The sequence below is a fragment of the Vidua chalybeata genome, chromosome 14 (assembly GCF_026979565.1).
Source record: "Vidua chalybeata isolate OUT-0048 chromosome 14, bVidCha1 merged haplotype, whole genome shotgun sequence".
Taxonomy (NCBI): Eukaryota; Metazoa; Chordata; class Aves; order Passeriformes; family Viduidae; genus Vidua; species Vidua chalybeata.
This window is the reverse complement of record NC_071543.1, coordinates 11,802,871-11,825,410: the sequence shown is the minus strand read 5'-3', so window position 1 is coordinate 11,825,410 and position 22,540 is coordinate 11,802,871. Positions and strand designations below refer to the sequence as shown.

Sequence of the window (22,540 nt, the reverse complement as noted above, 5' to 3'; positions counted from 1 at the left end):
TTGTTTTTTAACTGAAAGCAATGCTGAACTCTGTGACTGGCATGATACTAACACTGTTAAATATATGAGCATTAGCCATAGGCATGGCAGAATCAATTCATCAGTCATGGAAGGCCACTATGCCTTCTTTGCCTGTCATTACCAATTTGCTGAACACATATTGGAAAATGGCCTCTCTTCAAATGAGCCAAAGTGAACTTGTAAGTGTAAGGAATGCTAAGTTGTTAACCTTTTGAGGCAAACTTACCTGCTGCTTCTGGCTGGAATATCAGCAATGCAAATTTTTTTCTGTTTTATCTGTGTCTGTTTTCTAGGTGTTTTCTCTAGTTTCACATATGATACCTTGTTTGTTTTAGAGCTGCTTATAAGCACATTGCTTCATTTTGTGAAAGTGGGAACAAACTGGAAGGCTGTAGGGAACTGGTGGCTGGCTCCGAGGATGTGCTGCTGGAGTCATGAATCCATGTTCTTTATGCTGATGTGTGTAGCTGCTACTTTTGCTTTCCTAGTATTTTGCTAATAGTATTGGTTTCCTGCTAAGATGCAGTGGAGGCTTTTCAGTTCACATGGTTAGGAACTGGTATGTGCTTTAGTGATGGTGCTTCAGGCTTTGGTGTGGAATTCTGCTCAGACTATAATGCTCAGTAAATGGAGCACGAAAAATGAGTGAAGCCAAGTGCTATGTACAGAACAACACACAAAAGGCCATTCAGAAAGGAACACGACTAGTTGTTTAAGCCTGTGGGTAAATTTGTCTTTAACTGCAGTAAGTGATGAGCACATGTTTAGAGCTGTGCCAGAAAGTTTGTTTTTCCACTAACCGTAACTATTTTGATTTTTCTAGGGTTCATGCATAAATTTAAATCTATGCTTTAGACCCTCCTGAATAAAGGCTGGTATTATATTATGGTGATTAACAGAACAGCTTGTTACAGAATCACACGTTACTCAAGATCCAGGGGGTCCTCTGGAGCTCTAGTCCAATCCCCTCTGCTCACCCAGGTCTGAGCAAGTTGCACAGACCTTTTAGTATCTCCAGGGATGAGCACTACATTTTTCCTAGATAACCTGTCCCAGTATGTGACCAGCCTCACAGAAAATGTTTCCTTGTTATCTTCCATTCTGCTTCCACTTACTTCCTCTGTTTGCATATCTAAATATCCCAATGCCATTTTTGTCTTTTTAGACCTGCTGGACTTTGCTTAGTTCAATTTGTACCTAAGGTTTTCAACAGACTCTGTTTTTATGGAAGTAACTGCTCCTTCCTTTTGCTGTCTGAAAACAAATAATGAAAAGCAGTAACAAAGTAAGAAAATTTGAAAGGGTGAGAGATTAATTTATTGGCCTGTGCAGTACTTGACTCTGCAGAGCATATTGTGAAATAGATTTATTTGAGCAGTGGTGACCCCCCCCTCCCCAATACTGTTTTCCAGCTGGCCTCACATATCTGTACAAGGAAACAAACATCAGGGAGTTTTTTCTTCTGCTTTTTCACAGAGTTGTCATGAAAAATACTGGGCTGAGAGCAGGCAGCAATGGCATTTTGACCTAAGGAGGGATGTCCAGCAGCTGTGTGTATCCACCTCTTAATTGCTGTATTCTTTGTCCAAGCCAGAGAGCTGCTCATGGGAGTTGTGTGAGATAATAATAATCCTCCTGTGTGTGGCAGTTATTGTAAATGATCTTTAAAGCTTTCAAGCAGAGGAAGATAAATAGGGGAGTGCTCATAAGCTGGATGTTGCTGAGTTGCAGTAGGGCTCTATGGCTTAGGCTGAACCCTGTGCTTTCCTTCCATCACTCCCATGTGATCAGTTGTACTCCAGGATGCAGAAGAGGGGGGCAACAGCTCAGGGGCATCATCACTGCAGTGCTGGGCTCCCCAGTACACAAAGAGACAGGGATTTGCTGGAGAGAGTCCAACAAAGGGCTAGTCAGGGTATGGAGAGCTTGAGAGAGCTGGGTCTGTTCACCCTGGGGAAGAGCCATCTCAGCGGGATCTTGCCCATGTCTAAAAATTCCTGACTGGGCAAATGTTGGAGATTTCCTGGTGGTATCCAATCAAAGGACAAGGGTCATGGGCACAAATGAGACAGAGGAAATTCCTATGTTTAAATAAACATTTAAAAAGTGTTGGGTTGGGGTTTTTTTCCCCTGTCAGAGTAGTAAAACACTAGAACAGATTCAAACATCTGCCTCTTGAGGTGTTCCAAATTTACCATAAATTGTTCTTGCCCTTTCTCCCTGGGGTTAGGGGTGGAGCCTACAGGGCAGGAGGCAGCCATGGCAGTGCTGTCACTGTTGTGTGTGACCACACACAAATTTGTGATGTGCAGGCAGCAGCTCTGCAGTTGCTGTCAGGACTCTCCACCTCTACGGTGAGACCAGTGCTGGCCCTCCCCAGCAACCACGTCCTGACCTCTCTCCTTTCCAGTGTTTGGGTGTGCAGCATACATGGAGTGATGAGGTTTTATTTCACAGCTCTCTGTGTCAGAAGAAAAAAAGCCACATATGAAAAATGAAGAAGAGAGGATTTAGAGACAGCTGGAATTGCTATTAATCTTATTTGTAGTTCTGTATCTGAAAATAGTTAATGCGGGATGTTTTAGAAGCAGCATCTTGGTCAAATTTTCTTAAATAAAATATGATGAAGTTACCTTATTTTTCAGGAGGTAAACTTTGGGAGAACTTTTAAATACAAAATACAAAAATCTGGGCCAAAATCTGACTGCTGGGCCAATATTGTCTCTTTAAGGATGTGCTAAGGGCAGCCTGGGATATCACATGGATTCACCATTATTAGTGGTGACTCTTAGTGCTACTTCACTGACCCTTTGTGCAAGAAGGAGTTTACCCATGGTCCCTGAAACCCTTTTATGCTCTTCCATGAAGGTGGATGCTGATGGGAACTGCCAGGATGCACCTGCAGCTGCCGTGACTTCCATCCCAGGAGCTGGAGGAGGTGAACAAGGAGAGCAGCGTGTGCTCCTGCAGAGCTGAATGCTCACCCGGAGGGTGCCCTCCTGGGCAAGGCAGGGCTTGCATTTGGCACTCCTGCCACGCCCGGGGCTGTGCCCGTGCCATCCAGGATCACAGGATCAGTCAGCAGAGGGCAGCCCTTGGACGCCAGGACTTGGCAGGATGAGGACAGGCTTCCTGCTGCACTGCTGGAGCAGCCTCCCTTCACGGGCCTGGAGAAGCCAACAAGTGGCTGCTTAACGGCAGTGCCATTGACACCTCAGCGATGGTGCAGGGCATGTGGCTCCCGGGGAGGAGCAGCCGTAGCCGTGGTGCCTACCTGCCATGCCTAGCCTCGCACAGTGTTTGTATCTCCCGAGACTTCCAGGTGTCCCCTGAGCACGCCAGCAGTGCTGGCTGCGCGTGCGGCTGATGGCTGATCAAGATTCCCAAGCACTTCATTTGTCCCTTGCTTTGGCAGAAAGCACAAGATGCACAAAATTTGTTGCTTAAGGAGTTCGTCATGTGTGGAGGACCTGGGGCAGTCTGTGCCTTGGCTTTGCTATCAAGAGGGGTCAGTGTGCAGATATTCTAAGGCCACTTTCTAGTTGGTTTGTTTGGTTTTTTTTTTTGGTTTTTTTTTTTTTTTTGTGGGTTTGTTTTGTTTTTGTTTTTGGTTTTTTTTTTTTAGTTTTGAAGTGCTTGAAATACATTCAAACATCACAGCTGTATCTCACAGGAATTTTGAAGCTGTGAAATGGAAGATGTAATGGCACTCATAATCCTCCTCCTGCCTGGCAAAAAAAGCACACCTAGATCTGGGTAACTGAGTCTGGCAGGTTCCCTGCAGGAATGCAGGACCCTCGCCAGTGCAGTGAAACTCTTGGTTAATCACCTGCTTCAATTAACCAGAGGTAAGTATTTTTCTGGGACAGGCTCATGTGTAGGTGCTAGAAAGGCCCACAGATAACCAGTGAAAGCAGTGAAAAAATGGGATTATTGGCTGATAATATTAAGTGCTTTTATCTTGGATGGCTTGAGAAATTAAATCCCAAGCCTGCCACTAACCCTTCAGTACCTTTGGGAGGCTTGTGGAGAAGGCTCAGGGTCCCCTATGTATGGTTCCAGACCTTATAGAGATTCTTCCTTAGTGCATCTTCTGTGCTACAGTGCTACTGCTAAGTGGGAAGGTTGCCACTATCAGTCTGTGATGCCCTCTGGAAATTTCCTCTCCCTGTAGTCTGTGCTGTGCAGCAGAGCTGGGGAGGAGATGTGGCAGGACAGCTGTTTTGCCTGGGTTGGCTGCACCTTCCAGCATGTGTCCTCACTGGGAACTACAAGCTGCTGCTGCTGCTCACCCTCTGATCACTCAGGCAGGTGTGGGATCAAAATGACATTGGGGACTTCAAGGCTGTAGTCTCAACAAAAAGACAAAGAGATGAAAATGTTAGCACATTTGAATCTGTAGGTTCCCCATGGCAAACTGAGTTGGAGAAAGTTTGGTTATCTGAGGCAGTGCCACTCCTCAGCACTTCTAAATGCTCCTAACATGTCCTTGGGTGCCTTTCTTATGCTGATAAACAATTACTGGCCTTTTTTCCCTGTGAAAAGGGAGATGAAAACGACAGTCCTTGCAGGCCTGAGTTTGTCTGCAACAGCAGTGCTGTGGCTGCTGTTGTCTGACCTTAACACTTTCTGTGCTTGAGACTCTTACTCTGATGTTTAGTCTGCCCAAGATGGAATCACAGCTTTCCGCAGGTTGTTTTCATGTGATGTGTCCTTCCCTTTGCTTTTAATTTCCTTTTCATGTTTTGCTTCAAAAAGCAGCCTCGCTGTTCACTGGTCTTCCCTGGCTGCTGAGCTCAGGTCAGTGGGATGCTGATGGGCAGCTCTCTGGATGCTGGCACCCAACCAGGCTCATACTCTTAGTAGGAACCTTTTGCTTCTGTCTAGATAAGAAATGGAGTGTGTGCTTTAGGGAGGGTTTTATTTCTTGTCAAGTGACCATCACAGCACTCTCCTCTCCGGACAAACACTCTGGTTCTCAGTGCTGTTCCTGATGTAGCAAATGGAAGGCAGAAATGGCTCTGCCACAGGTGTTGGCCCCAGTCACTGGTGTGGGCTCTTCCTGCAGTGCCCAACCCCCTCTGAGGAACCACAGGGGCCAGGGGCTCTCCCCAGCAGCCAGGATGAACAGGGTTACCCTCACTCTGTGACCAGCATCGTTGTGTTACCTGTCCTTTTGTGGCCAGGTGAAGGAGACCTAATAATTTTATTTGCCAGTTCACTGCAGGGGAGTCGCTGGAGCTGTGCTGTGAGGATTTGAAGTGGCTGATAAAAATCTCTACAAGAACATTCATGGGTGTGGGAATAAGGAAGTGAACCTCACTGTGCTGCTACTGGAATTGTGCATCATAATGCTTTTCATTTAACTTAGGTTTGGAAAAGCTTCATGTTTGTGAAAATGCAAATTCTTTAACTTGTCAACTTTTTCTTTTTCTATCCCACATCTAATAGATATTTGATAATTAACAATAAAATTTCAGATTTGTTTTTCCTCTGATGTAAAAACCCAGAGCAGTGTTTCATATGAAATGGTGACTGCTGTCCCTTTAGTGAACTCCTAAAAAGCAGAACAATAACTGGCTTGCATGCTTTAGGAGTCACAAATAAGGTTTTGAATGGTTTGGATCATAATGGCTGTATTCATTACCCCCTACAGATTGGCTCTCATAATCAAAACTACTTCTCTATATGTTGTGTGACTTGTGGCATGCCTATAATTCCAGTGAGATCTTTGTAGATGGTATTTAATCACTCATATGTCACAATGTGTGTAAATTCCTATGATTACATGGCAACTCTATTCAATTCAGTATCTTGCTGTGAAGACAACACAAAATAAGTAAAAAAAAATCAAAAGTCTTTAATAAACAAAACAAAGGCTCTCTATTGTAATTTCAAAATCACCATCCTTCAAAGAAGTGCACAATGACAAAGTAATAAGGAGTAGGAATTGAGTCCTAAGGAATGTTTTCATATCCTTACTTCTTGGTTTTTCTTGGTTTTTCAGCTGGCCTCTGTAACCAAAGCACTTTCCTATAGCAAACTCCATAGGTTGGATATTTTCTCATTTAACCCCAGCTCGCCGCTCAGCTGCACACAGCTGTTCCATCCCTTCCCCCCAGTGGGGTGTGGGGGGAGAATCAGGAGGGTATAAGTGAGGAAACTAAATACAGTTCAATAAGTAAAGCAAAAGTCACTCACACAGGCAAAGCAACACAAGGAATTCATTCACAGCTTCCCAGGGCAGACAGGTGTTCAGCCATCCCCAGGACAGCAGAGCTCCCTCATGAGTGATGGTGACTTGGGGAGACACTCTGAATGTCCCTACTCTCTTCTTCTGACCCTGCTTTATACCAGTCAGCTGATGCCATAGGGTGTGGGATGTCCCTTGGGCCACTTGGGGACTGGCTGTGCCCCCTCTCAACTCATTGTTGCAATTTTGGGGTGGGGCGAGGAGCAGAAAAGTTCTTGCCTTGACTGTGTGTCAACGCTGCTCAGCATAAGGTAAACATCCCTAATTATCAACACAGTTTCCAGCACAAATCCAAAACACAGTCCGCTACCGTGGAGAAAAATAAATTTCACACAACCCCAACCAGCAGAGAGATGCTCAGTAGAAAGCTCTTGTCCTGGATCCAGCTTAGCCTTGCAGGAACACCTGGTAGAGCAGGGAGATCACCAGCGCAAGCGGACCCGTGCCCCATTCCGCCGAGCGATGTTGTTCTAAAGGTCCAGCCGCTTCTCCCTTGGCTGAGCCTCGGCTCAGTCTCGGCTGCATCCCCGGAGCCGCCCCGCGAGCATCCCTGCGGTGCCGGCGGGGCACGGTCCGGCCGTGGCAGCGGGGCTGTCCCTGTGCCGGGGCGGCTCCGGGCCACCTGCGGCGGGGACAAAGCGGGGCCGGGCGGGGCGGGGCGAGCAGGGACCGTCCCGGGCCCGCCCCGCGGCTCCGCCCGCCCCGGCCCGGCCGCGCCCGCCCGGCGGCAGCGAGGGAGCGCGAAGGGAGGCTGAGGCTCGGCTCGGCGCGGATCATGTCGCCATGTCGGAAGTGAGGAAGTTCACGAAGCGGCTCAGCAAGCCGGGCACGGCGGCCGAGCTGCGGCAGAGCGTCTCGGAGGCGGTGCGCAGCTCCTTCGTCCTGGTGAGCGCGGGCAGCGCCCGGGAGGGGCCGCGCCCGGGTCCCGCTCGGCGATGGGCGGCAGCGGGAGGAGCCCGGCAGCGCCGGGAAGGGGCAGAGCTGGGCAGGGGATGCGCCGAGAGCGGGGAGAGGAAGAGGAAGAGGCTGGAGAGGGCCTGGAGAAAGGGCAGAGCTGGGTCGGGGCTTGGCAGAGCGGGGGATGCGCAGGGCGCGGCGGGGCACCATTTGGGAAGCGCTGGGCAAGGGATGAGGAGGGCGCGGCTGGGCAAGGCAGGGGATGGGGATCTCTTTTTGGGATCCCCTCCGTGTGTGCTGTGCCGTGCCATCCCGCCGGCCGCCGCACCTGCCGCCACCGCGCCCCTCTGGGCGCTCAGAGCCGGGAGGATCGCAGGGACGCGGCGCTGTGTCCTGCCGTGGGTGGTGGCAGCAGGAATTAACGGGAGCCCCTGAGCGCGGGGCACCGAGCAAACAGGTAGCGGAGTGCCAGGGTGCAGACAGTGCGAAACCAGCTCACGGATGGGGCAGGGCTGGAGGGCACGACCTGGCAAGGTGGGAGGCACAGGCGCTGGCGTCAGCCGGGAGCCCGGTAGATCCCGGGAATCGCGCTCAGGTGTCTGGGGTGAAAGTCGTGCGTGCTCGGATGCGTTTCATCCCGGCATGTGGGATGCTGCAGCAGGTTGTCTTTGTTGTGCTCACAGCTGTGCAAATCGTAGTGCTGTGCCTTGGGAGGATGCCGGGTCAGCTCACGGCTTCCCGGGGCTTTGTTGGATGTGTTTCACTGGTGCTCATTGAATTACTCTAGCGTGTAATCAACTTTGACCTTGACTTAGATGGAAGAAAGGTTAGGCAATGGGATATGCAGAAAGTGCCGTACAAGTTCAGCAAATAATTCCTATTAGTTCTCTACTATTAGATTGAATGGCATGTGCTGTTAAATAAATCGAGAGGTTTGAACATTTCTTTTAAAAACAGAGTCTTCTTTTAAATTTAGAGATTTCTAAGCCTGGAAAAAAAAAAGCCATGGTGATAATCTAGCTTGATTTCCTCGTGCTAGTTTTTGCTTACTGTGTGCAGTTGTTTGGGGATTCTTATGGGCTTCCATGTGATTTGCTTTCTCTCTTTCATCAACAATACACAAGGACAAAGGCTTTGTACAAGCTGATGGAACTTTTCATTAAAAATAAAATTGCATATATAGGACCAGAAGAGCTTTGGTATCCTACATGCAAATGGTTATGTGGCACCTGTGTCAGGCCCTTTCTCTCAGAAGGGGAAGGGATGGGTGGGACTGCAGATTAAGATAAATAAAACCTTGACAGGAACCCAGAGGAGCGTCAGAGTCTGTCAGGCAGCCACTCTTTTTCTGATCCTCTCTAGGGTTTCATTGCCCGTGCTGTCCCTGCCAACTTCTCTCTCTTTCTGGCAGGCCAATCCCCAGAGCTGCTGTGGCCTCGTGTGTTTGCAGCCAAGCACCAGAGGAGGGTGAGGGCAGGTGTTTCTGATCCCTAGGTCCTGGCAGAGTTCCCTGCTTTTGACAGTTCAGCAGCAACGGATGAATCCCAGCACTTCTGCATCACTGGGAAGAGCCATAAGGCACTGCAGTGATCGAGGAGTGGGGAAGGAGGTGGCATGAGCTTATTGGGCTGTCTCAGATGGCATTTTGGCCTTCCTCAGTGATTAAGGATGAGGTTTGCTCCAGCAAAAAGCTGGCTCCCCTCTATCTTCTAATTCATCATCTTTGTGAGGAAGGGATGTCTGTGACTGGTGTGCTGGCTGTTGGGAGGGTACAGAGAGGATCCTGAGAAATGATGATGGGGAGTGGTGGAGCGAGGGCGAGACTGAGAAGTCGTAGTTTCTGATCCTGTTCCCAAGGCGAGTCTCAGTTCTGGTGCTGATGGTGCTGGGCAGCTGCAGAGCATTGTGTGAGCACCTCCCCAGCCCATCTGCCCTCTCCTTGCCACAGCCAGTGTGGGGCAGATGGACGGGCCCAGCATCAGGACTGATCCCAGCTGTGCCTCACCCTGGGGCAGTGCTGAGCTCAGGGGTGCCTCTGGGAAGCAGAGGGTGGCCAGTGGGTACACGGGGAGTAGGAGCTGGTGTTTGATAACTGGATGGAGCAGGCTGGCAGCAAGTGATGCCCTGTGTCCCAGGATGTCAGGGACTGGGACTTTCTGAAGCAGACTGGAGTTGCACTGGAGCCTTTGCCTGGCAGGATCCCATCCTCTTCCTGCATCTTGGACGAGAGCAGGTGATGTTGAGTCAATAAAAAGTATGTGAATAGTTTAATATTCCCTCTGTCATCTTGTCAGGTGCCTTGGCTGTCTGCTTGCCTTGGGGCAATCGTAGCTGAAAGCACAGGTATCTCTGGTGGTGAGCATGAAGGGGATGAGCAGAGGTGGTGAGCAGAGCTCATGCTGCAGGTACCAGAGCACACCTTCATCCCCAGGAGGAGTGGGCACCACGGGGCTCTTTCAGTGTGTTGGTTGAGCTCAGCACTTCAGGCATTCAGGGCACGCCTCGAGACAAGGAACTGTCTGGAGTAAGAAGCTGTTTGTAGTCAGTGAATGAAATGCTCATAAATGAAAACATCTCAGTGAGGAAAGCTTTTAATGTCATGGAAGTGGTCAGCTTGTCCAGAGCCACAATTTGTGCGTTACAGGAGGTGTCTCTCTAGCCAGAAGCGCCGTGTCCAGCCGAGGGAATGCGATGTCTGCTACAGTGCAGTTACAAAGCTGCTGTCTTGCAGGAGCAGTGAAGCCCATGCCATCTTATTTCTGTTCTTGGTTTTTGATTTATGCCTGTCTCGTGCAAGGAGAATATTTACGTTGTTGACTTTGGCAGGGCTTTGCTCCTTTGTGCTTGTGAAAGGGAAGCATTGGATATGGTGGCGGTTGGCAGTGAGGGGAGCTTGTCCCTTTCCAAGGTGTCCTGGAGTGCTTGTGTCCACACACTGCCCTTTGGACCAGCTGCTAGGATGCAGTCAGAGCTGCTCCTGCCAGGGTAAGCAGAGCTGGAACCTGGACTGCAGCAGTGGAAGCCAGCACAGGCTGTGGAGGGGAGCTCGGGGGCACTTTGGGCTCTGTGGGAAACGCAGGGAAGGATGAAGTGCCTTCACCTGGGGCTCGTGTTCCCTCTTGCTCTGCTGCTGTTCCCAGCATCCCGGCCGTCATTCTGGCCTTGCATTTCGTTGGCTGTGTAGGGGAGGTCTTGGTGGGGAGGAACAGCTCAGCAGGAATCCCTTGAAAGCAGGCACAGCCCTGCAGAGCCGCCTTGGGAGTGCCGGGGTGCCGCGGGCAGCCGCCTCTGTGGGAACCCTGCTTCTCTCTGTGCTCTTTTCTACAAGAGGCTGCAGGGCAGATTGTATCAATTTCAGCTTTGAATGGTCCCTGATGTGTGCTACTGATTACAACTGGGGATGAAGTTTTGGCAGGCTAATTGACAAATAGCGTCACTGTTTAAATAAACAGACAAATTTAGTGGAAGTGTTTGTTGGCAGGTGGGATAAATGACACACTTGAATGATAAAAGGAAATTTTAAGATTAGGTTAAAGAAAGGAGCAGTCAAAACCCAAGTGTGATAACTTAAACCATTCTTAACTGAAAGATGACCTGCAGCTTAAACCTTGGGGTGCCAACAGTAAAATACTGTGTTAGAAGTGCAACTTCAGAGCCAAAGTGCTGATGATACCTGGGAGAGGCATCTGGGCTCGAGCTGAAAGAGAGCAGCCAGGACCTTTGGCAGTGGATGGAGATGGGTGATTTTGGCTCTGATCTTCAGTGCAATCTCTCTCCTCCCCTCCTCTGATGTTGCTGAGTAATAGTGGGAAAGTTGAGCAGCAAGGCAGGAGAGCCCTGCTCGGAGACACTGGCTGGTGTGGGACCTGGGCAGCTGCAAAGGCCAGCAGGATGCTCAGGTGTGCTCAGGTGGGCAGTCCTTGTTCTGAGGGAAGTGCCTGTGCACCTCTCCTTCCCCCCATCTGCAGCCCATGGAGGGCAGTGGGGCATCGTAGAGTTGAGCAGTGTGAGCACACGTGCGTGAGCGAGATCCTGGGTCTTGTGACACTGCCAGGACAACAGCAAAGGCTCTTCCTTCTGCCTGAGGATCCAAATCAGCTGCACTTGTTTGGGTGGATGTGAGGCCAAAGTTGAGAGACCCCCTGTGCCTCCCCTGTCTCTTTGGGATGTGCTCAGCAGCACTGGGGCCCTGCAAGGAGAGGGGGCTGTGTCTCAACCCACGTGCAAGTTTTCCAGAAGTGTCGTTCTCTGTGTCGTGACAGGGAAATTAAAAGTGTGGGACGCACGAGATCAGAGCAGCAAGCACTTGACAAAACACAGATGATGCATTTTCCCACAGTGCTGCCAAACCCAGTCATCTGGTGGCAATTTTAAGTCTCGCACAATTGCTCTGATTTTCTTTAGATCATTTCTATACAGTTTAACTGAAGATGCATTTACTGCTTTGCCATGAAGATTTTAGAAAGGGTGCAGAGCCAGACTGTCTTATCTGAGAAGGAGCAGCTGCAAAAGATTAGCCCACACTGGGTCAGCCAGGCCAGGGGAGCATCTCTGGGTACCCCCAGGGCACAGCTTGGTGGCACTCATAGATCTGGGCCACACATCTGCCAGCAAAGTGGGAGAACCCCTGCTTACAAACAACTGCGTGGATCCTTGCCATCCCGAGGTATTCAGGGCAAGTGTCTGCTCTCTGTGTTACGTGGTGCTGGGGGATGTGCTCCCTGAAAGCTCCCTGTGAGAGGATGGGCAGCTTGCCAGGAGGAGATGGGTTTTGTGTGATCCTGGCTGGGCTGGGCTCCTATGGGTGGCTCCGTTTCAGTCAGACACAAAAAGGAGATATAAAGCTCCTTAATGCTGATACTAAGGACGTTTGACTGGAGGCAAAAAGGCATTTTGTTCTTTCTGTCGGGTTTTTTTTTTCAGCTTAAACTATATTACTAGTGTCTTGATTTATGCTCCTGCAGAGGAAATCAGCTTTCTGCATAGAATCCCCTTTTAATAAGCTAAATTCACTTTGATCAATGTGAAGCCTGTTTATATGCAGCGTTTGTAGTGATCTTGGCACTCAGGAGAGACAGAATACATGCGTGTTCCCCCGGGGGTAGTCAACATGCTGTGTTTGCACAATTTACATAGAAAAACAGACATATATGAGGCATGGGAGGAAATTCTGCCCCTGCGTAAGTGGGCGGGAGTTTTGCTGTTGGTTTAACCAGGGCAGGACTTGCCTGCTGTGCCCGGGTGCCTCCAGGGCTGGCCACCTCAGCTGGCCCTGGAGACTCCCGTGGAAGTGTTTGTGGAGAGAATGTTGTTCTCAGCGGCTTATTCAAGATAACACTTAAAAGCATTTAAAAATGAATCACATGCTTTCCTGAATCAGGGCTCCTGTGCCGTGAGGGGCTGGATTTTGCCCAGGGCTGGCCAAGTGCTGTGGTCTGGGCAATGTGTGCCAGGGAAATGGCTGGGTTTGCCCCTGCCTGAGCACATGCCAGTTGTGGAGTGGATGAAAGGCATGGCTTGGTGGAGAGGAGCAAGGCTCCAAGTACACTCTGCAGCTGTGTGGGGACAAATCTCTGGTATACCTCCTACTGATACCCAGTCCTTAAGAGATGGAGCAATCCCTGGCTATCTATGAGTGCCTGTATGCTGAGGTATGACTGTTACAGGATGAGCTGCAGTCAGTGTGTCCAGTTCTCAAGGTTTCTGGAGGCAATGACAAGCTTTTGATGGGTGCAAAATCTTATCCTTCCCAAGGCATCATTTAAATGTTTGCATCCTCCTGTCTGTTATAGGAAAGCTCTGTGAAGAGAACGAAGCACCCAGCCCTTACATGTGTTTATCTCTCACCACGTTTTGCTAGCTGGGGTTTTAGCACTCGCTGGGCAAGGCTGAGTCATGAATGTCAATGTCATGAAAATGCAGGTGTCCCTGCACTGACAGCATCTGCCCCAGCCCACCACTGCCAGTGCAGCAAAACGCCTGGAACAGATGGTTGGTGGTGGTGGTGCCTGCAGCCACTGCCAGCACTGCGGCTGGGATTTGTGCTCTCAGAATCCAGTGAGGGGATGGCTCCTGGGCTTTGTTTCATCCTGTTCTGGCATCTGGAGATATTTGCAAGTATCTCCCCCAGCACCAGGAGCATTTGAACCAGGACTACTTTCTGTAGTGTGTAGTGTAGCATAATTTTCTATATGCAGCTGGGTGGCTCTTTCATCATTTCACTTAGCCCCCTGCATGCTGATTTATTATATCTAATGGTGCAAAATTGCACAAAGCTTTCGACATTTCTGTGGCCCGAGAATGCAAGTCACGGTCACACACAGCAGCTGAGCAGCAGCCAGACATGGGGAACACGTGTGCTTCAGCATCCCTGGTTAATTGGCCTCCTCACTCCTGCTTTGTGCAAGGAAGAAAAGAGTAGTTTCTTATACCTTTGTGGCCATTGCTGTCACCTTAAAAATGCTGGAATATGTTTCCCTGTCACCAGCTCTTCCATCTCTTTCATTTCCTTAAAAGTATAAATCAAAGCTCTCCCTTGATGGCTCCTCTTTCCTTCAACACAGCCCTGACTTATCTTTACAGTTTTTCTCTGCCTCCTGCTGCTTCTCTAATGGGGTCAGGGCTGCTTGTTCCTGACCCCTTTCTCACCCCTCTCTCTCTCTCGCTGAAAAGCAGTTTCTTCTCTCCCCTATTAATATCTCCTGTCACAGGACTGTTCCTGGGGAGTGGTTGCATCTGGAAGAAGACTCTGTGCTGGTGCACAGCATTCCCCACTCCCTCATCCTGCCCCTGGCTCCATGCTGGGTGCCATCCCCACTGCAGCCTGGCCTCTGTCCCCTGAGCAAGGACACTGCAAGGGAGAAGCCAGGAAAATGACATGTCCCCTGTGCAGTAGGAGGAGCTGGTGGTGTCAGAGTGCCGTGCATTGCTCTGGAGAGCCAGCACAGCCATAATGTAGCTGTGTTTTGGCAGTGCTCAGGAGCCTGGGATGTGGGCTGGGCTGCAGCGCCTGTGTGTGGAGCAGGGCACGTGTCCCGGAGGTCTGGAGGAAGCCAGGGCACAGAAGGGCAGCTGGCTCCTTGTCTGCCAGGGCTCTGCCAGCCTGCCAAGCTCAGGCTCTCCATGTGGCCCCTGGGGACATGGGCTGAGCTGGAGCAGGGACTCAAGGGAGCCTTTGTGCCAGCCAGAAAGGGATGGGGGGACACAGGGACACGAGAGGCTTGGCAGGAGCTGCATTTGTGACAGGGCCAGGTAGAAAGGTCGTGGTCAGGGGAGGGAAAGGGAGTCTCCATCTCTTGGAGGGAGATGATGGTGCTGGCCAGGGTGGGCTGAATGCCCACAAAGCTGGTGTTGAGGGAGACAAACCCAGCTTCCAGCAGAGAACTGCTTTCCATGGCACTTTCGAGTTCCAGGAGAGTTGCACTGGACTCAGAGAGGCTTTCCTTTCCCTCTGTGCCTGGGGAGCCCTAAACTCTCCCTTGTCCTGTTCCGTGATGTTGCAATTGTATGGATGTTTTTATTTGGGGAAGCTTTGAGGTGCTTCTGTTGACAGCAGCATTTTGTCTGTGGGTGGGTTGAAGCCTTGAAGAGTCCATCCCTTGCAGAGCCCATCCACAGCCTCCCCTGTGTCTGCTGGGGGGAACAGACTTAAACTTTACAGCCCCTTTGCACCTGTATCCAACGCCTGCAGCCTGAAAATGGAGCACAGATGAGGCTGAGACAACTTCCTGAGCTGCTGAAACCACCCCTGACACGGCTGGGGCTTGGCTGCACTGCCGGGGTGTTCGCTGTGCTGCTGAGGCAGCCCAAAACTGGCCCGTGACTTCCTGCCCTGTTCTTCCCCTGTGCTGCTCCCCTTTGGGCCTGGACAAGTCTCTTGCCCTGCTCGTGGCTCTGTCCCTGCCCCAGTGGGGTGGGAGTGTTCCCCTGTTCCTGGGCAGCAGCTGCACTCCTGGCTCAGCCCTGCGTGCGAGTGGCTGCCCAAGTGAAAAACAAGAGTTTGAGACAGGAAAGGGAGGGGTTCTGCTTATGTGCCATTAATTGCTTTAAGATGTTCTGGAGCTGGCTATTCTGGATTTGGATGCTAAATATAAAACTGATACTACATAAATAAATGATGAAATACAAGTGACATCTGAAAAGCACTTTGGGATGTTCAGTTAAGAACCTAAATAAATAACATGTATTATTGTCGTTGTAATTACTATTTTCCTTTTTTAGCATGCCTGTGTTACAGAATGCTTTGAGAAGTCATGTCTGGCAGAAATTCAGCTGTCCCACAGAAACCTGTACCCTTTTGCCAATTTCTATTAGCTCTATTATTTTTGAAGGAGAAAATCAAAGCTGTGACGTGTGTGCACGTCCCTCGTGCTCTGCAGCAGATGCTCAGCTGGATGCAGGTGCCCTTTGGCTGACGTAGAGCTACCCTGCTCTGCTCCCTCCCTCTGCTCCTCGAGGAGAAGGGCTGGATTTGAGCCAGGATGTGCCTGTGCAGGCAGGGACTCACGGGACTTCAGGGGCTGGGGACTGGAGACTCCATGGCAGAGTGTCCTGAGCCGTCACTGTCACACAGCAGCACTTGGTCATCCTGAGGAAGGTCAGGCACAGGGACAAGGGTACTGAAATCAATCTCACATGCTTGTCCCAAAGGATGGATCACCTCAAGTGTGTGCTCATGCCAGACATGGGTCACACCCCCAGCGACCACTTGCCAGTGCTCTTCCTGCTACTCTGCACTTGTTCAAGGCATCGTTTTCAGAGGTGACGTGTGGAGGTGAAGTGCAGGTGGGCTGGAGTGGCAGCGCTGCCTTCTAGGCTGGGCCACTCAACACTTGGGCTGTGAACTCTCACTGCTTCATTGCAATGCAGCTGTTTTCTGAGGCCTGTTTGCTTAAGTGATTATGCAAGAATCTCAAGCTTTCAGGAAAAAAAGTGTTCCTGCCCCTCGTGGCCGCAGAACTCTGCTTCAGAATAGGATCTGCTAAAGGCTGTGAACTGTGGCGTCCACTTCTGAGTAAGTGGAAGGAAAAATGAAGAGTCGTATGCTGATTATTCTGGCTTCCTGTACTTCTAAACCAACTTGAAGACACTTCAAGCCCTGAATTAATTTTATTTGACAGGCCTAATAATGACAAGTAAATGTTTGCATGTCTGCGGTGACATCAATTTTTTGACTGTTTCTTCAAGCCTTTTCCAAGCTGGTGTCTCACACCAATACTGTGTCACTCTCAGGGACAGCAGTGTGACTGTAGGCACTTGCTTTTTCACTGGGAAGTGGGCATTACATTGCAAAAGGAGACTTCCACCTTACAGAATACCCACAACCCAGGTCCTGGTGCCACCCAGGGCCACTGGTGCAGGAGGGGAGGGGTGTGGGTCGGTGAAATGCTTTTGCACAGAACTTGGGCGGGGTGGAGGGAAGCACAGGAGAGGGGGGCTGGCTTTTGATTCGAGCTTTGGGATGGAAAGAGTGAGTCATTTCCACTGCTGATGTTTTCTTGCAGGGTGCCAGGACTGTGCACTCATCCTCCCCTTCCCCACGACATGGCTTTTCATTTCTCTGAGAGCTGCTGGGAGGTGCAGCCATGTCCGTGCAGGGCTGTCCAGGAGTGGGGCACGGCAGCCTGGTGCTGCTGGCTCTGCGTGTAGAGCTGGAGCATGGCACGCTCTGGCACAGAGTGGAGATGGGAGTGTGTGGACTGTGAGCCAGGCCCCTGTCTAGTGAGAGCCTTAGCAATGGTGTGTTGCTCTCCAGGAGGTTGCTGTCCTGCTGCCCGTGCAGGGCTGTGCAGAGCCTTGCTCTGAGCTGTGCTAGCACCTGATCACTCCCTGCCAGGCCCCTTCTCCTCACCAATTCCTTCTTCCCTTCCTGACTGCCCATGGGGCTCCTCTCCTGTCTGCAGTGCACACCTCCTCTGCCAACCCCTCTTGGCCTCCCTGACCCCATCTCCTGCCTCTCACAGCTACGCAGCCCGACCTTTGCACAATTCTTGCTCCCCATGATGTGGCCCCTGCACAGATCCATCCCCCATTCTACCCTCCCTGCACCACCTTGGGCCAGCTCCTGAGACCCTTCCCTCTCCATGCTTCCCCTACTCCTCCTCCTGGTGAGGTTTTCCTCCCTGGCCTTTTCACAAGATGCTCTGTGTGTTTGCACACTCACCTTACAGCCTGTCCCTCTCACCTGTCCCAGGTGCAGCTGTGGTGTCTCAGCATTTTAGTGTCTTCAGCAGAGCCAGGATTCCTGTCTGGACATTTTTCTTGTGTTTTTAAACTTTCTTCTTTCTGGCCAGTATAAAAATAGTTTTGGCCTGCTCATACCCAGCCTTATGGACTGTTTTTCACCCTTGAGGTTTCACCATTGTGCATCTGCCACATCCAGCTGAGTGCTGGGTTTGCAGCAGGCTTGGGGACACAGGCTGCCCATCACCTCCTGAGAGCTGCCTCATTGCCTCCCTGCTGATTTCTTCCCAAAATGTGGCTTTGCTGAGAAGCCCACAAACCTCTTGGCATCAGCAGGGCTGCACTGTGTTGTGGCTGCTGCCATATGTGCTGACTCACACTGTCTCCCTGCTTGCCCTTCCTCCCTTGATCTCTGTTCCCACCTCTTCCCTTCTCCTGGAGTTTTGAATGCAAAGTCGCTGGGGCACAGGCTTTATTCTGGCTTTGCAGAGGTTTATGGCCAAGGTTTATGGCCAAGCCCAGAGTTTATGGGTTTTCATTATTCTTTCTTATGCCCAGCAGTCTGCAATGATGACTTCTCTGTGAATCTGAGCTTTTGTAAATTGAGCTCTGTAGCCTCTCTGCAAGCTTGACTGAGAGTGTAAATGGGATCAGATGGCAGTGGGGGTGGAAATGTGAGGAGTTACAAATGTGATACTAAAAGAAAAAAGCTCTTAAAGGCCACACAATTTGAGTTTTCCCTGACCTGATCTTTGAATCCCTAGCTGTAGAAAAGCTTTTCTGTGAATAGAAATTGCTCATTTCCATATGCCCATATGGTTTACCAAGTGAGTTTGCTCAGTTCCCAGGCATCATTTGAATTCTCTCATGTACAGTCAGGTTTCTTCAGCAAAATAAAAAAATGGGGGCTTCTCTCTGCTGTTTTTGAGGTATCCTCACATTTCCAGATTGTGCATTGTAGTGGGGAGTGGTCTCTCTGCCCTGGAGTGTTGCCAGTCTCAGAAGTGATGTGATTTTAGCTCTAACGAGCGTGTCCCAAGGGTAGTTGTACCACCTCCATTTCGCCCTCTTTTAGCTTTTAATTCTCCAAATTGACTTTTCCTCTCATTTTCTATGTATTTCACCTATTTGGCCCTTTGGTATTTAGTTTAAAATTTGGGTTTTTGCCTGGCTTTCCACATAAGTGCACTACAGGGTTGCAAAAGATGAGGCAGCAAATAGATAGGCTGTAAAATGGTCGCTGAATTTTGGGGAGCAGTTGTACAATCTGAGGTAATACAGTTATATACATACATGTGATCTGTCCTCTTCCTCCTCCTCTCTTCAGCTTCTCTAAACAACCAGCACTTTATAAACTCATCTCATCTGTGTCTCTGAAATGTGGGTGCACACACTGGGTAGAGCTGCATTTCTGAGGATGTGGGGAAAAGCCCCTTGCTGGGGGCTGCTGGACGTGCAGGTTTTTCAGTGGAAGGCCCAGAGGAAGTGTTGCAGGGCAGGGTGTGTGTGTTTGTGTGTGTTTGTGTGTGTTTGTGTGTGTGTGTGTTTGTGTGTGCTTGGTGGCCGTTGGGACCAGAGAAGTGAAAGTCAAGTGTGGTGCAGCTCCAGTGCTGGGCTTGGCTTCCGCCTTGCGCTGGCAGCTGCTGAGAACTTGTGTCACTGCAGAGGGACCAGAAAATTGATTACACTGGGGCCAAACCAGCCTGGTTTGCCACTTTCTTCTCTGGATGTTGTTTTAAATGAGGGCTGAACTGATAGGACTGAAAATACAAAAGCTTTCTCATCATTTTCCTTTGGCTTCTGCTTTAAAAAAATCCCCAAAGGAAACATTTTTCATTCTGTACGTTCACATCACTTGTGTTTTATCTGTTGTAATTCTGGGAGAAATGGATCTCAGAAGAACATTAATCATATATAACAAAAAGGTGGTGTGTTTTTATGGTATTCAAATGCAGAACACTGGAAGACAGGTGGCTGCTGGTTTTCAGGCACTAAAAGTTTAAAATAGAAATGTTCTGTACTTCTCATGAGCAAGCTGTCATTGTGAGCCTTTGTTTATAAAGCAAATAAACAGAATTTATACGCTTTGCAAAGTGGATGCAGAAAGGTGACAATGTAATCTGACTTAAGTATCCCCCTCTTTGTTAATGGACAATTCCCTTGCTAAACCTTTCCTTTTTTCTCTCTCTGGTGGTTTCTGTCTTGGGGAAGGTTTGGGCTCAGGCTGGCAGAGGGCAGTGGGACAAGCAGGGCACTGAGGATAAGGACCTTACTTGGGTTTTCCCTCGTTCTGGGCTCTTTGTGCTCGTGCCTGGCCAAAGGCAGAGCCTTGTGTTGGTGTTTGTGGGCATGTTTCTGTTGAAGTAATTTCTCTGAATTTCCTGTTAAAATGCCAGCCAACATGCTTGTGGTGGGGAGTCAATACTCCAATAGACAGGCTGTTGTTCTGCCTGTGCTGCTGTCCAAGTGCAGCCTCGTGACCCAGCGTGGCTGGGGGCTCCAGCACAGCAGACAGCCCTGTCACAGCCCCGTGCTGGGGGAGCAGCAGTCTGGGGCAGAAGCAGAGGACAGAAAGAGCAATGTGTGTTTTTGGGAACAGGCTGGTGTGGGGGGCTTGAACCTGAGGTTTTTTAAAGAGGGATGACTGGGCTTATCTGGGAGGGTGCACTGCTCTCATGTTATCTGTGTTTAAAGTCATGCTTGTTTTTCTCTGAGGTATTTCACTTGTTTTTTATTCCAGCACAGTGAGCTGCAGTGCTTTGGGCTGGATGCTGCTGCTGGGTGTGCTGGGTGCTGCATCCACAGGAACCACAGGAGAGAGCAGCTCAGCCCAGCCTGTCCCTGCTGTGTTCTCAGGAGCTCAGAGGAGCCCAGGAGCACAGGGCAGTGTCTGCCCGCCCTGGATGAAGAGCTGCTGTGTGTGCTACAGAGCAGGATGCCTTTGGCAGCACTGCACGTTTTTTCCTGCAGAAATGGATTGATTTTGTTGCTGGACTGGCAGCATTTCTTTGTACTTGGGTATTGGCTTCCCCTGTGGAGGAATTTGTGGTTTCTAAGACTCTAATTACTTTAGTGTAATAGTTTTTCCTCTGCTTTTGTAATGACTTTGGTGGGTGCCATCTGCTGTTGTGACAGTGCTGGGCAGTGTCATCTCAGCCTGGGGTGGTGTGGGCTGTACACTTCAACCTTCAGGGAAGCTAAGACTTTGAAATCCCATTTTCAGCATTTAAAGCTTTATCTGGACTGATGGGAGTGTGTGGACTCAAAGGGTCAAGAGGGCAACACATATTTGGGATGGCTCCCTCCTTACTCCATGGGTGTGTTTGCAGGACACGAGCAGGACATGAACATGGGGCAGCCTGCACGGTTTAGGGTGGAGGGAGGAGTCTGTTTCCTCGATGGCAGGCAGGAGCCAGGCCACATCCTTCCTTCAGCAGCTGCTTTGCTAGCAAACAGCTTGACCTACATCTTTTGGCTTTGCTTTAGAGACATGACAGACACGGGGTGATGTGCTGGGTGTGAGCACGGTCAGGGCAGCACTGAGCTGCAGGGGATGGAGGGCTGCTGTGTGCTGAGATGGGGAATTTGCACACCCTGGGGAAGGGGAGCCCTAGGAACTGTATTTCTAACAGCTCCAGAGGAGAAATGCCTGTCTGGGTGCTGCAGGACCCTTCTGGGTGCCAGTGCACATCCCTCCATCCTTTGGGCATCTGATGGGTGTCACAGGGCCTGGCACTGGTTTGTCAGCTATAGATCACAGCCTGCACCACACGTTTTTTCCAGTATCATTACATCCACCAGACTAGAAGGGCTGCAGCAAGTTTTATGGATTTTTTTTCGTATTTGTTGTAGGCAGCGCTCTATGAATTTTCAAACATCTCATGTGAGGATCTGGGATCCTTTTCAGCTCTTACCCTTCAGCTGACATTGAATCCCATGAGGATGACTGCCAGGACTTTGTCTTGCTGGTCATCAGAGGTATCAGATCTAGAAAAGGAATGTCATCAAAGCCCCAGCTTTTTAAAAGGACAGCTTTAGAAACACAGCCCTAGTTTCAGGACCATGTTGCAAAACAAAAAAAGGACTAAAAATACTGTGTGATTGGAAGGTGTGCATTCCCAAAGAGAAATGGAAGGCTCACAGAGGGACTCTAATTTACTGTTACAGCTGCTGCAGGGTGAGGTGAGAGGGGGCCTGGTGCGAGTTCTCGGGGTCATGGCACTGCTTTAACCCACCAAGGCTGCTGAGTTTGGCCAGGACTGCTGCAGTGAATCAGAGAGGCTGGCAGAGCTGTGTGCCTGCTCTGTGGGGCCCTGCCTGCTGTTGTGGGGAGGACAAGCTTTGGGGCCCCAGACCTGCAAATGGATGCCCTGTTAATTCACATTAATTTGCAAAGCTCGGCAGGCCTTCAGAAGTGCACAGTGCTATCCTGAAATAAGATCTGTGTTTCAGATGATTAACCAAATTCAATTAAGCATTTAATGAGCATGAGACTGAGAGTAAATGAGTTCCTTTTCTCTGCCTACCTGTTGGGTTTTTCAGATTCCTGTTTTTTGTATGGACTCTTTATTTTCTTATTAAATCCCTGTACAGCTCAGGATGTAGAAGCAAGAGGTTCTGTGTGTGCAGTGGGACTGGCAGCATTTGTCACCCCATTCCCAAATCCCTCGTGGCTGAGGGAGCAGGCAGCAGCCCCCTGGTGCTCTGGCACCCTGCCTGGGCTCTCTGCTGACTGACCTTTGTCTTTCTCACTGGTAATCTGAGGAGTGTGAGGTTCCTTTCAGGACTGTGCAAGAAGTAAAGCAAAGTTTTCAGAGAGTGATTAAGGAGGGAACTTTTTCAGATAACTGAGCTAATTCCTGCTGGATTTCTGCAGCATGGAAATGAGACATTTTAAGTGCAAAACTATCTGAGGCAGGAGGTGTTTCATTAATGTATCCCAGGAGCCAAAGCAGCCGAAGGCACAGAAGAGGCACAGGACCTTTGGCTAGGCTATGGAAGAGCAATGTTGACTTCCTTGCTTATCTCACATGTCACAGAAAATACTGAGTTGTTTGGACTCTCAAACAAGGTGGCTGTTTATCCAGTGGTGTTATAGAATGCTGAGCTTTCAGTCCTCATTTGGCATTCATTTTTTTAAGCTGCAGGTTGTGCTGTGTTCAGCAAGAGACCTTGCACTGGTCTCAT

The 22,540-nt window shown here is 49.9% G+C and overlaps 1 protein-coding gene across 2 annotated transcripts in view; it reads left to right on the top strand.

The window, feature by feature from the left end:
• The first annotated feature begins 7,057 nt into the window (after positions 1 to 7,057).
• Positions 7,058 to 22,540, top strand: part of DOCK11 (dedicator of cytokinesis 11) — a 77,950-nt gene continuing 62,467 nt past the window's right edge. For both annotated transcript variants that reach the window (XM_053955498.1, XM_053955497.1), the window contains exon 1: positions 7,058 to 7,159. In XM_053955498.1, coding sequence (XP_053811473.1) covers positions 7,058 to 7,159 — 102 coding nt within the window. The remainder of the gene's footprint in view (positions 7,160 to 22,540) is intronic.